Source organism: Mesocricetus auratus, unplaced genomic scaffold (assembly GCF_017639785.1).
Source record: "Mesocricetus auratus isolate SY011 unplaced genomic scaffold, BCM_Maur_2.0 Super-Scaffold_100011, whole genome shotgun sequence".
In the NCBI taxonomy this organism is placed as follows: Eukaryota; Metazoa; Chordata; class Mammalia; order Rodentia; family Cricetidae; genus Mesocricetus; species Mesocricetus auratus.
The window spans coordinates 51,133,428-51,148,333 of NW_024429195.1; the positions used below are offsets into that span (position 1 = coordinate 51,133,428).

Below are 14,906 nucleotides of genomic sequence, written 5' to 3' on the forward strand. Positions count from 1 at the left end.
TTTTGACATAGTCAGGGCTTGTAGAGTTTTATCTTCTTCCTTTTTTTAAAAAAAAATTGGCAATTATGCCTATTGTCTAGGTACCAAGGGGAATGCAAACACTTCAGAATCCGTCTTTTCCAACCCATGCTAGCCTCTCTGGAATTTTTCTTCTAGTTTCTTGCTTCAAAGAACTGAAACTCCTGCGATATAGGAAAACATAGACTTTGGATCTTAGACGAAATAAAATGTGTGAGTGAATGAATTCCATGTGACGGATGAAGGGCAAGGCTCCAAGAAGTCAGTTGGAAGCATTATGACAGACGACTTCCTGAATTCCCTGGGAATATGCAACCTAAATATAGCTGGGTTCCAACTGTGGCACTGCACAAGCCACGAGAGTATGTGGAAGAGAGGCTTGGAATGGTCTGGTAACTTTAAAAGCATACACCAAAACTGTATAGAATCTCCTCACTCCCTTAGTGTGTGTGGTTAAGGGATATTCTCAGATAGGAGAAAGAAATGTCTACTCCAGATTTCACATGGATGCTTCTAGAGAAGAAAGTGCTTAAAATGTTCTCCAAAATAAAACCCCCGTACACATGGGAGATGTTTGTTGGGATAATTTTAGGAACAATAGGAAGGGAGAAAGCAAAGCCTCCTATTGTTGTAGTGCAGTAGCTGAAATTTCATTGGGCGCTGAATTGATTGAGAAATAACTGGACCCAGCATTACTTCCCATTCATCTTTCTCCCATCAAGCATCTTGCATGTCAGAGGGGCTCAGCAAGTATTTCCTCATTGATTCTGCCTACTGTCCCATTAAAAGAGATATTAGAGGTGGTCTTCAGATAGGACCTGAAAACTCATTGACAAGGGAAAAAATTCACCTCTCTATCTAGCCTTTGTAGTGACTCTAATAGTCAGATCAAAGGCATCGACTGAGTATAATTGCTTTTGTTGTTACAATTGCTCCCCCCATTAAATAAGTCCTAGAGGAGAAGATATTTTCTCCATTGTCAATACAACGTTCAGCTACAATGGGCATTTGATTTTCAATGTCACAAAGGGAAAGGGGTATATAATAATATCATTACTATGGAAGAATGGCTTCACTGTGTGAACCAGCTGGTTCTGAACTTTTTATCTATAGAGAGGATTGACAAAAGGTGAGTGTTTTGAAGTTATAGCTCCAAAGCCAAACATATTAACCTGATGATAGGCAAATGGCTGCAAAGTATGTTCCATGTCTTGTTTTATTTCATCTTATGCAACCTTATGAGGTAAGTTTGAAATGAAAACAGATGGACAGCTCTCCGGGAGTCTCTCAGGAGTCTATCTCCTGCCAGGGCTTCCAAAGTGGCTTGCGGTACCTAGGTGATTTTTTAACCATGACTCTCACTCTGGTCCTCTGCTTTGTAGGTGTAGGAATTTGTGTTGTCAGCACACTGAGAGTGTTCCCACTTATAAGAGGTGAGAAATGTAGCATGGAACAGAGGAAACCAGAGTCTAAGGATGCTGATGCAGGAGCAGCCTTGTGGTTACAGGTCCAAGAATAACTGCTGCAAGCACAGCCACATGAGAGACAAGAAATGCTCAGCAGGCACATGGGTAAACAGCAAATGAATGTAATGGGAACTTTAGGGATGTTAGTGCCATGTTAATGCCACTGTATTTGGATACTTCAAGCCCATATACAGACAAGTCTTTTGTGGCTCTGTGTCAGGGACAGACATTACAGTGCTTGCAGCACTTGAAGACTTCTAGCTAAGATCTCCTCTCCCCTGGGAGATACCTATTTTTAATCTGCACCTCTTTATCTTTGACTGCTTCTGGGGAGTCATTAAAACAAAGGTGAAATGTTAGTAAAGTGACAAACTGCTTACAGAGAGTTCTGAAAAAGAAGGATCTGAAGAAAAAAGCACAGACACAAACACAAGTATGTGTAGTTTGAAGTGATTTCAAGGTTCCAGGAAATATACACTCAAATCCAGGGTCTCCAACTTTGACCTAATTGCCTATTCTTGCTCTCATCTGTTAACATATGGATAAAGTTTAACACACTTGGTCTACGAGGGGACCTATGTTCCTTATAAACCGACACCAATGCATTTTATACATAAGAAAACCAAAGTTCAGGGAGTTTATGTGATAAGTTCAAAAAATCACCTAAAAGACAAAGTAAAGAATCCATGAGGTTTTTTTTTGTTTTTTTTGTTTTTGGTTTTACGAGACAGGGTTTCTCTGTATTGTTTTGGAAGCTGTTGTCAGCCCAGCCACAAACTCACAGAGATCTGCCTGCCTCTGCCTCCCGAGTGCTGGGATTAAAGGCGTGTGCCACCACCACCCGGCTGAATCCATGAGCTTTAATAATGGAAATAAAGCTATCTTAATTTTTAAGATCATGTTTAAGAATGAAAATTCTATCATAGTACATAATAAAATTAATGTGTAGATGAAATTACTATACTCACCCTCCTTTTTACAGAAGAGTAAAAATTCTTTAAACACATTTTATTATTTGGGAATTTCATACACACAGTCCATGTATTTTGACTGTATTGCCCCCAGTTCTCTATCCTTCAGCTCACACCCTAGGGTCCCTCACTCAACTTCATGCCCTATAAGGACAAAATTTTGTTAATGCTAAGGACCTTGCTGGCATTTCTGAAGCTGCCATGACAGAAACAGATTTGATCCAGCCAACTAAGACACTGGGTCCCATGGGGTTATGGCCCTTACCTGGTCTTCAGTGTGGCCTCTGACATAGTTTAGACTTTTCAGGCTGCATCCATCTCAATTAGCAAAATAATTCCCAAATGATGTTTTTTGTTTGATGTGCTTGTACTTAGGTCCAAGAATGTCAAAGTCCAGGGCCACCCTCCCTCTGAGGGACGAAAGGTGTAAGGTTCTTATTCTTTCATTCAGAATTTCAAGATGTGAAGTGGTTTATGCTTGGCGTTCAAAAGGAACCATCTTGGCATTTCCCCTCTGTTCTGCTACATTCCATTAAGTAGGAAAGGCTTCTTCGTTTCCTTTCCTGGTAATAGGGGGTGATTAATCACAATCACCTGCCACACTTAATTTAGGATTCATCCCATGAAAAGATTTTTCCACATGCTCCAAGGTAGAAATTTACATTTTAATATCCACAGATAAAGGGCTATAGCAGTATGTATTACATTTTTCCCCACTATGAAAACCATTTTCAGGAATTTAGACTGTTAAATAATCATTCCTTTTATGAGACTAGCGTTAAAGATACATATAAATTCTGAAATCTATAGTATTACTTAGCAAGTTTAGTGCTCTGCTTTTTGTAGCCAACCGTGGTAGACTCGCTTTTACAGCCTTCTCTGCAGAGTCATCTTAATTATAGGGAAATCCCTTTACAAATGGCTTTCCATTTACAAGTGCTTCAGCTGGAATCTGAAGTTGGTTTTATTTGAAATGATGACAAATGACTCTTTCCAGGACATAGACCTAAGAATTGGGATTGGAAGTGAATTATGCTCCTTTATCTTTAGGAATATTTAAATGTATTATATTCTTTTATTTTGAGCAGTCTGTCTTGGGGGATTTAAACCAGCAAAGCCTTTCAGAAGCTCAGAATCATGGGACATGAAGGTTTTCTTATTTATTCCACATATTCAACTGACAAGTACAATGATTCTCCTTCCATTTTCAGGACTTCTGGTAGATTTAGGATAGGAATTCCTGCCTGTGGACCCTTTTGTCTCCTAGACACACTTTGCTACAAGTATGTATCATCGTTTACTTCTGACATAATCCATGTAGGGGCAAGAGTTCTCAATTCCCAACAACATGACTTCTATTTCTCTCCCCTCCCCCAATCGTTTTCTTTATTCACTCGGTTATTTGTCTTTCTCCTCCATAGACTATATGCTCCATGAAGACAAAAAGTATGAGGCATCTAACAGTACATAGTGTTAAACGAAGTTCCAATCCAAATTGAACATTACACATGCACATGCTTGCTTTAGCTGGAAGTCAAAAATATATCTCAGGAACAGGAGAGATGGCTCAGCGGCGAAGAACACTGGCTGCTATTCCAGACAACAACAGTTGAGAGATTTAGGAAGATGACAGAAGTCAATCACAGATATATAGGTCCCATATAAATTAAAGCAGGACTTTAAGGAGATATTTTTACAATAGTGTTCATAGACAAATTTTTTATAGCAGCCAAATCATAGAGGCAACATGTGTTCAGGGATGGCTTAATAGACATAATCTTTGGTTGGAAATGCAATGTGATAGTGGAATATTATTCAGATTAAAAATAAATGACCCTTGAATAACATAGGCTAAGTGAAACCAGCACTAAACAACAAATATCACATGATTATTTATTTTGGCATATAAAATAGCTAAATTCATAGAGACAAAAAGCAGAGTGGGGACAGTCTGTAACGTATGTGCTTCAATTTGAGAAGATTAAACAGTTTGAAAATAGACTATGGTGAGAAATGCACAACAATGTACATGCGTTTCAATGCTATTGGACTGGACACATAGAAATGATATTGTAGTTTTACTTCAGGAAAATATAATTAGTACAATGAGAAACCGTTTATAGCTACAATATTGAAAGAAAAAGCAAACAAAAGCAAACCCCCAACAGTTTCAAGTATTTGCAGTTGACGTGGACTGAACTGTATCTCTCTAAACCCTAAATTCATACATTGGTGCTCTATCAGCCCCACCCTACCATGTGGTTACATTGGAGATAGAAGGTTTGGGAAGCTGATGCAGATTCGATGAGACCACCAACATGGACCCCTGACCAAAGAGAATCTTTGCCTGCCCTCATAAGCATGAAAGGGGCACCAGGCACTTCCCTTCTGCCTTGTGAGAACATGACGAGGTGATCTTGTGAGTCAGGAAGAGAAGTGGTCCTGCTAGAACTTAACCTTGGCCTTTTCAGCATCCAGAACTGTGAGAAACAGAGCTGGTATTTAGACACTCATTTGATGGACTTTTACCATGGCAGCCTGAGCAGACTAAAAGTGAAGAAGGGCATAGTGCTGATGTTGAAAATTTGCTCAGTGGAGAAAATACTTGCTTCGCAAGCAGCAGGACATGCATTAGCTGTCCCAGCACCTACGGAAAAGCTCATGTCTGTATCTCATCCGGGGAGGAAGACAGACAATTCCCTGGAGTTCACTGATTAGCCAGCCTAGTTATGGTGAGAGCCAAGTTCAGGAAGTGACTCTGTCTCAAGAAACAAGGTGGAGAGAGATTGAGAAAGAGACCAGACATCAGCCTCTGACCTCCACACATCTACGCATACATGTGCTTGCACACTCAACATGCATGCTCACGTGACTGAACTCATACAGACATGTGCACATGCATAAAAAAGAGCAAACTGATGGCAATCACACAGTGTTGATTAGAGTGCACAGAAGCAGTCTGCCATGGTGTATGTAAGCGAGGTCACAGAGAAGCACACCTACCCAGCAAGGCCACTGTGTCCTGGAGAAACAGAGGAGTGAAGCTCTAAGGCACAAAAGATAGACAATGAATTTAAGAGTACAGTGAAAACAGTTGAGGAGTTAAAAGTGGGTGAAACCCTTGGGAATTATTGAGAGCCTTCACCTGCTCATCAGTAGTATAGATTTAAAGCTGGGTGTAGGCTCACTAGTATCCTGTTATTCTTTAAAGAACATTATAACCATCTGTATATAATGTGTGTATGTTAACAATCAAAACAAAATTAACAGTAATGTCTGAATTATATAATTCAGTTGTTTCACTCATCCAACACTTTTTTGCCAATAATTTCACTCTTCCTTTTTTGTGTTCTTACGCTTTGTTTTTAATTAACAAAAGGTGGAAGAGTTAAGTGAAGTAATTTCTTTTATTTAATGATACTCCATTTTTATTTTTCCATTAAAAGTTGAGCCTCCTGGGAACCAGTTTTCTGGCAGGACCAATGGCTTCCTCTATGGATCTCCTGAGCCGTCTGGTCCTATTAGCTGCTTCACACCATCTCCCAGTGTAAACAAATGTCTATCACATGCTAATATAGTACAGAGAGGAATAGAAAACAGTAGTTAAAGAGTATAAAATTTCAAATTTCAGACATAACTGGGATAGATAATTGAGCCAAATTCAGACTAATCAATTACTTGAACTGCCTAGAAGAGCAGACACATAAATCATAATTTCACAAGTGTGACAAATTCCATGCCAGTATAAATGCACTGTGAACGGTAAGAGCCTTTTGTGTGTTGCAACTAATGCTTTTCACCACATAGATTAGGTCCTAGGGCCACACAGATCCATGCTATAAGTCAATATAGACAGTTGCAAGAGCAGTATCTGCATCCCCACAACGTGGGGTGAGGAGTTGTCCTTATGAAAACACAGTCATATTTGTTATAGATTTGAGGGAGAGCAAAGAATTTAAAACAGTGAAAGTCATTAAGAAATGCCATATTTTACATTTAATTCCACCAAGGGAAACAAATAATTCTGGAGATAGTGATGATATTACATGTAGCTGTTTAGGATGTGTTCACACAGATCATTTCACATTATTTGCAATGTATCATCCTTGACATTTATCACTTTTCCTGTTTCATATGCGAAGAGAGAGTGAGAGACTAAGCCAGCTGGCGGGAGTCACAAGGAAGGTAGAGTGTGGGATTTAATTCCGGTTAGTTCTCACTCAAAGTCTAGTGCCCTGGGAACTGCCCTGTGTCTGCTGCTCCTCCTTCACTGCCTTAAAAGTAGTTTCAATAATAATGGCCCCAATACTTGCCAAGGCCAGGGCTACTCAGTCAGATCCCTCGCTGCTCCCCACAGTTTAATGACTTTTCTTACTTTTCTGGGCTCAGATCCTGCTCTTTACTTATGTCTTATTAAGATAAACCAAGGATTAAAACGTGGATTTGAGTCCGTCCATTTGTGACCATCTTTGAAACGTCTACGATGAGTCTTGGGTATGTTCTCTTTGTCTAGTTTTGGCCAGAATAGGCACAGAGAAGCTGAAGTCAAACAAAGCGGATTATCTTGTAGCTGAGTGCTTCTTGGCATTTTATATATTGCCTCTCCTTGTTTGTAAATAAGTTACAGTTTGGTTGTGAGGATATAATACACAGTAGTTACTAATACATAAGAAAAAGTGAGGCATAGTTATTAGTATCATGGGTATAGGTATATAACATACATGATATTCTATGATATGCAGAGAATTGGCATTTGGCAATTGTACTGGCTAGATTTATGTCAATTTGACATAAGCTATAGAGGAGGAGACTTCAACTGAGAAAACACCTCCAGAAGACAGAGCCGTAAGCAGACAAGACTGTAGGCTTATGTTTTACTAATTACTATAAATTATGTTTTGTTAATTAATGATTGATAGGGGGAGAATCTAGCCAATTGTGGGTGAGAACGGCCCTAGGTTCTCTAAGAAAGCAGGTTGAGGAAGACAAAGGGAGCAAGTCATAAGCAGCACTGTTCTGGGGCCTCTGCATCAGCTCCTGCATCCGGGTTCCTGCCTAATCCAGTTCCTGTCCTGATGGCCTTCATTAACGAGACAAAACACCCTTTCCTCCTCAAGTTGCTTCTGGTCATAGTGTTTCAATATAGCAATAGCAACCATAACAAAGACAGCACTAAGGCAATCACTACTAGTAGAGGATGCTACCATAAAGATACTTGGAAAGCATGATGGGGTACTAAGCATGGAGGCAGAAAAGAAACAGGAAGTCTCTCAAGAGGCTGAGCTCTGCATTTTGAAGGGTGATGTGAGATTTGGGTGTGCAGGTATACATATTAAAAGGAGAAATTCCAGAGGGTGGGCATGGAGTTTGTGAGGGCATAACATGTGAGAGAAGGACCTGCAGCACAGACAGAGTGGCAGGAGGAGAGTGATATGGGCCTACAGGGGTTCCTTCACAGAGGTGGAGACCTTCACAGCTGACAAGGGCCAAGAAGGCCTGGGGGCAAGGTGAAAGTGGCTTTATTGCATTAGCTAGACCATGGAAAACTTCAGCGAGGGCTCGGAGAGATAGAAGGAGCCGTGGAAGAAGAGTGATAAATAACCCAGCCCAAACTACCCACTTGAACTACCCTCAAATTCTTATCCAATTTTTTAACATCTTCTAATGTGAGATCCTAAGGTCTTAGAGATCAAGAGTATAAGAAGCATCTGCAGCCAATGTCCTTGCAACTATTTTTTCCTACTACATACACATGAAAAAGAGCAAAACGGTGCAAGAAGATAGAGGAATACAGCATAAGCAGAGTAAAATAAACAGAATTAAAATAGAAGCTGAATCAACCTCTCAGGAGACAGGAATAAGCACTTCCTACTTTCTGTTCATCTTCTGTCATCAGCTCTGTCATCAGCATCTTCGTGTGTGTGTGTGTGTGTGTGTGTGTGTGTGTGTGTGTGTGTGTTCCCTGCTCCCTGTCACATATCTTCCTCTGGAATGTTCAAATCCACTATCTTTTAACCTTTCATCTTCTATTTGGCTTTCACATTTTAGCAGGAGACTTAGTTACACAGACTCACATACACATACATACATACATACATACATACATACATACATACATACATAAGGAGCTTCCCATCCTCCATCCTGGTGCTGGTCTCTAGCTCCAGGGAACCCTCATATGTTTCCCTACTGGCATTTTCTACAATGTGGTATGACTGTTGCTGCTCACACTTACTTGAATTGCCCTCAAACCATGAGGTTTTGTAAGATGGGGATCATGGCTATCAGAACAAAGACCATGCTTGACACTCTTAAGTCCAAGCTCATTACTTAGTATTCCTCAGGTGCTACATACAGGTAACTTGTCATCTCAACCTCAAGAAAGCATAGATTGCAAATGTATTTTTAGATTTAGACGAGTTTTGAGCAGACTCCATTGTTAAACCTAAAAACTTCAAATAGGTTATAGTACAGATGGCCGCAAAGAAAAGTAGCATGACAGGCTCAAACAGCCTCACAGCTGGTTTTAAGAATGTAAGAAACATTTTCTTCTAGACATGCATTGACACCCACTTTGGCTCACACATCAGTATAGCTTCAAATCGATAGTTACAATTTTCTTCATAATTGTGGGACAAGAGCAACCCTCTCATCCACAAAATAGGCTGCCACAGTACTGTTGGATCATTCTCTCCATGAAAGAGCATAGAGGCTGAAGGAAGAGTAGTTAAGGGATTAGTGTTTCCAGCAAAGCTGTTCATACTTTGCCATAATCCTCCAAGAGACTCTTCCCTCTAGATCTCTCAAAGCACAATTTTCAAGCAAAGGGAAATCATTTTACTTTTAAGGAAAACAGACAAACCATTGCCAGAAAAAACACTACAAACCCCTTGATGGGGCAGGGAGGCAGTTCTTTGGACAAGAACAGAGCATGACAATGAATCGGGGTGATAAAACTTCAAGGTGACTTCCTGCCAGATTTCTGCATGATGCCTGCAATATGTCAAGAGAAGCCCATCACTAGGTGCTCACTGTAGACACGGTAATAAATGTCCATGTTTTAGACAAACAAAGCATTCTCTGACACATCAAGATACCAATGCTTCAGGGTAATCTGCCAGTTTAGTTCCAATTACTTAGTTCCACTAGCTTTGTGGAAATATTAATAACTGAGACGCTGGTGGTGACTCAGGGAAAGGCAAAGTAGAAAAGATACAGCCATCAAATATGGGAAGTGTGAAGACCTGTGCAGGTGATCATGGAGCAACTGTAGGGAAGCCAGAACTAGTGGGCCTGGCCTTTAGGGATTGGCTGAAAGATTTGTCTTAGTTACTATTTTCTATTGCCTTGATAAGACACCTCAGCAAGACACCATGGCCTGGGCAACTTGCAAATGAAAAAAATGTAGCCTGGCAGTGGTGGTACACATCTTTAATTCCAGAATTTGGGAGGAGGAGGCCAGTCTAGTCTATATAGTGAGTTCTAGGACAGTCAGGCATTACCACCTATGAGCACTGAGCAGGCCATGTTTTCCCAGAGGAAAAGGACAAGAACAAGTAAATCAAAATATACTAGCAATGTTAACAATGCAGAGGAAAGCAAGCATTCTTTTTAAAAATAGTATTTTTGTTTAGTCTTTAAATGAATATGATGTATTTTGATCCAGGGTACCCCCACCATGTCCTCCCAATTCCCCACTGGGTCCCATCAACCAATTTCCATCTTGACTTCATGTCCCTTTTTATTACTATTATTATTGTTTATAGCCCCTGAGTGGAGAGCAATAGTTCTTACAGTAGTAATACTTTAGTAGTAGAAATAGGAGTCCCAATAGAAGGGAAGGGGAAACAAACAAATTTATGAGGTAGTAGACATAGCAACAAGGCCATGGGAATGTTGCTTCATTCTTCACCCAGAACTAACTGTGCTATTCCAGGGCCAGTCCTGAGAAGCCATTCCAAGTAAACAAGACCCAGAGGTTAGATGTCCCCATCACTCCACTGAGAGAGACAAGCCAGTGAGCAGGCTCTTATAATTCAGTGTTAAATGCTATTCTGTGAGGTGTTACAGGCACTAAGGGAAGGTGTTGGCATAACAGGAGCAATAAGCTAGACATTGCAGGGAGGACAGAGGTGTTGGGACAAGTGCAATCTAAATTGATGCGAGAAAGAAAACTGCCAGAGGACAGGGAGGATGGGGGAAGAACATTCCAGTCAGTAGGAACAAAGTAAGACGGACAGACAGACAGAGGGACACGCACTGTTTAGTGAGTATATCCCAACTGGCTAGATGTGACTTAGGATGAACAAGTGTCTCAGTGTGTGTGTGTGTGTGTGTGTGTGTGTGTGTGTGTGTGTGTGTGTGTGTGTGTGTGTGTGTGTTTCTGGAACCAAGAGAAAATAAAGTGGACTGTTAAGTAAACCCGAGTCTTACATGGAGTATGAAGGAGTTATTACACGCAGAAATACTGCAGATTTAGGCTTTAGGGAGTTTCCTTTGGCTGAAGAGAAAAGAATAGGGTTGGAGAGAATCAAGACAAAGGCTTACGGGACCTAACAGAAGTAACTAAAGTATTTGAAAGTCATGAAGAATGACTGTAAAGTTTATTTTTAAGAACTAGTGACTATGTAAGACTCCTAAACCTTTCAGTCCGGTAACCAACCAAGATATTTAACAGTTACTGTAATTAAAATAATGAAGATAGTGCAGGAATGATACACAGCGATCATGGGATAAAAATTCAAGCTCTAGAACTGAGGTAATGGGGCTTTTGATTTTGATAAAAGTAGTCACTACAGTTATTTTGCAAAGCAGTTTAGTAGACACTTTCTCTATTGACAACATAAATCCTGGATAAAGTAAGGGTTTAAGGGCATAAACATCAAGTAAGACTAATACTAGGCATGAAAAAAAGATTAAAAACAGATGCAAAATAAGCGTAGTGACAACATTTACTCAGTGAGCTATAGGGTATTTAAGGGACTCATGGTGTCTATGGAATTAGGTATGGGGAACTAAAGTCCTTTTCTTTCTTGGTTACAACAAATAAAATAAATTTATCCTTTCTGAGAGATAATTTGACAATATAAATCTGGTCTTTGAAATGTACAGTCTTTTTGGTTTAGAATCTTAATTCTTAGAAGTTTACTTAAGAAAATATCTTGACAGCTTCATGGGCATGTAAGACAACAGCAAATTCTCTATGACAAGAAAAGACAGGTCAGCAATTAAGAACACTGGCCACTATTCCAGAAGACCAGGGTTCAATTCCCAGCGCTTACATTGCTACAACTGTTGAAAAACCTGAGTCCCAGGGGACCCAACACTGTCTGTAGCCTCCATAGGTACTGCATACACCCAGTGAATATATATATACATGCAGGCAAAATACCCACACACGTAAAAATTGAAATAAATCAAATCTCACAGAATGTCCTATAAGGGATAATATAGTACAATACAACTACCATAATGATCTGAATCCTAATCACAAAAATGGATTTGTAGGGAAAGCAATAATAAGGTGAATATATTACATATTTGAATGTCAAAGAGAGAAAATTGCAGAGAACTACTGACAGTAGTTCTCCCTAGTATGGAATTATATTCATTACTGTTTTGAGAAATTTTCTTGTAATGAATATACTTTCTGCCTTTTCAGAAAAATCAGGAAGCAGGAATTGCATTTTTTCTTCATAATGAAGTGTGAAAGCAATAAAACCCATGGAGCTAATAGCTTAGGGCCTCCCAGAGAAGATGCACCTGCCTGGAAGAAGCTCCAAGCAAGTGCCAGCTACCCAACCCCTTCTAGCCATTCAAGGGAAAAAACTGACACGGAAAACTCTCTACCAGAAACCTCAAGGAAAAAAATGAAAATCCTTGGTAAGAAAAGCAGCAGTATTGCTGAAGAAATTACAATATATTTTGCACTTCAACTGCATAGATAATACGGGCACTTAACCATACTGTCAACATTTGGTCCTCATGCCATTTCTGCCATTTAACAGACCATGCTAAATAGTACAGTCAGTTCACATAAGGAAATGCAGATTTCTGCTATGTAGGATCATGCCTCAATTGTATTCATCCTCACTTGGCTCTGTGCTGTTTTCACCTGAAAAACATCAAGAAACTGGTTCATCTGTTCTAACTTTGCGTACCAAAGCTCAGGGTACACTAAATGGCACATCTTTTCTTAATGGTCTAGAAGTGACAATAAACACCACCTTATTTTGGAAAAGCATTACATTGTGTTATTCTTTAAAATTATTGGGTTGGAGGAAGAACAGACATTCTTCCCTATTAGTGGCATTATTGTTATTTCTATTCTTAAACATGAAAAGTTAAAACCCGAGAATTTTATTTCCCTTCAAAATCAACCAACCACACATTTAGATGTAGACTTGGTTTTGGTATCATGATGGTATTTTGCCAGCCTTTTCAAATGACACTTTTAAATGAAAAATGTTGATACACTGGAGTTGACCTATGTTACTTTTCTGCCATTTACATAATATAACTTCAAAATTATGGTGCTCATAAAGTTCAATGTACTCTCTTATTAACAAGAAAACTAGAGGTAGGGAGTGAAAGCCACTCTTCTTGTATCTAGCTGTTATCAGTAGAGTGGAAATCAAACCTTGAGGTCACCTGACCTCTACAACAGCTTTCTCCTTTCATTGTCTCCCAGAAAAAAATATCTAGGAATTTATACTTTCAATAATGTGTTTCACCATTCATTTAATTTCCACCATAATCAGGGGATGTATTAATTATACTTAGAATTCATCTCATGTTACCAATGAGACAATGTACACAACTAACATTTCAGTAATAGGGCCCAAGGATTTAGGCTCCAGGGGTAGAGCTTTGCCTGTCTGCAATTATCACTGCTGTGGAGCATTGTCCCCTGAGCGTGACATTGTCCATCAGCAGCTACGAATCCCCAAAGGAGTCCTGCACAAGATTAGGTCCATTAACTTTCTGTCATAGAGGAGTTGAGGACTTCAAAGGCCATGGCCCCCACCTCAACAGTCACAGGAAGTTAACTTTGCTGGGGGGGAGAAGTTTATTAGGCCATGCCCCTCTCTAAGGATATATGGGAAAGTCACAGTTGCTGGAGCTGGAGAGAGATTTTCCTTTTCAGTGGTATAGCTGCTCTTAGTTACCCACGTTCCAACTAATCCTGGACCCAGACTCCACTGCCTTGCCCTCGTTGAACTAAACATTTACCAAGCCAGACTTGAGTGGCATCATTTCTTTGGCCTGTCATCGGTTTGCTATCTGCAGTGAGATGTGTGTTCCCTTCCCCAGGAAAAGTGCATGTAATAAAAGCATGGATTTGTTTTCCATAGTAACTTTCTAATCAAAAGAACTCTAAAGCTGGAGAAAGCTTTGAAACCTAAGATTTTCCCAACAACTTTACAAAGAGACAATATCCACATGAAGCATAGGCTTTCTACAGGAACTTAAAACTAAACTTGGAAGAACAATGAGAGCTTACCACTGTCAGGGTTAGCCTGTAATTCAAGAGGGCTCTGATCCACGTTAACCTTTGTGTCATTAAGATCAGGAGGCTCCCAGCTTAAGTGAAAATCCTCAATGTAAGCATTTAGGGCTTCAGAGGCAGAGAAATATGCCTTTTCTTTATACTGGACGGACCCATCAACATTAAAGGAGATGCTGGCCATGACCAAAGCTGCTGGAGAACAAGGCGCAGGAGGGGTAAACAGATGCTTCGCGACAGACTTTGCCACGGCTTTCTTAAAATGAGCAGCAATGTCCTTTCATCTTTCAAAAAGCCTTAAAGATAAAGACAGGCACACAAGATTTCAGTTAAGTAGGACCAGGTGACAAAACTTAGGGATCATCGCTCCTTTCTCATCATGTAAAATTTGTTTCTATAAGTGAAATTACTCTCTATCCCTCAGTATACTGAGCTTTGAAACAGCATGTGTCGGTGGAACAGTCTCATCGGCATAGCTATGGATTAAGCTGTATTTAGAAACCCATTATGGGATTTCCAATATGAGCCTTGTAAGTCAGTCATGGAGATGCTGCTTGCCTGTGTTTTTGACTTTGCAGGGTTAGCTGGGCAGTTCTAGAGTTCTGAGATGTTTTAACTTGCTGTATAAAACAAGGAAAGTCTGGGAGGGAGAACTGTGGTTGGAATGTAAAATGAAATCAAAAAGTTTTAAAAAGATGGAAAAAAGGGAAGTCTCCTGAATTTCATCTTTTCCCCCTCCCTGTACTGCTCTCACTCTATTGGTGGCATAGGGAAAATATATAAGAAATTAATATGAAAAGCAAGGTCCCTGAGATAACAGTGGTGGCACAGGCCAGGGAGCAGGAACTGAATACTGGAAAAGTTCAATGGAAGCGCATGGCCCTCTGACAGGTGTAAGAGCTGAGCAGCTACAGACCTCCTTCACCACCTTAGTAAGTTGCTCTC

General features: G+C 40.0%; 1 protein-coding gene across 8 annotated transcripts in view; it reads right to left on the bottom strand.

Moving 5' to 3' along the window:
* Nucleotides 1-14,906, bottom strand: part of Grip1 (glutamate receptor interacting protein 1) — a 586,206-nt gene that overhangs the window by 197,378 nt on the left and 373,922 nt on the right. For 2 of the 8 annotated variants that reach the window (XM_040754812.1, XM_040754815.1), the window contains exon 2: nt 13,959-14,257. The exons of the other annotated variants lie outside the window; for them this stretch is intronic. In XM_040754812.1, coding sequence (XP_040610746.1) covers nt 13,959-14,145 — 187 coding nt within the window. In that variant the 5' untranslated portion in view covers nt 14,146-14,257. The remainder of the gene's footprint in view (nt 1-13,958; nt 14,258-14,906) is intronic. 8 annotated transcript variants of the gene reach the window in all.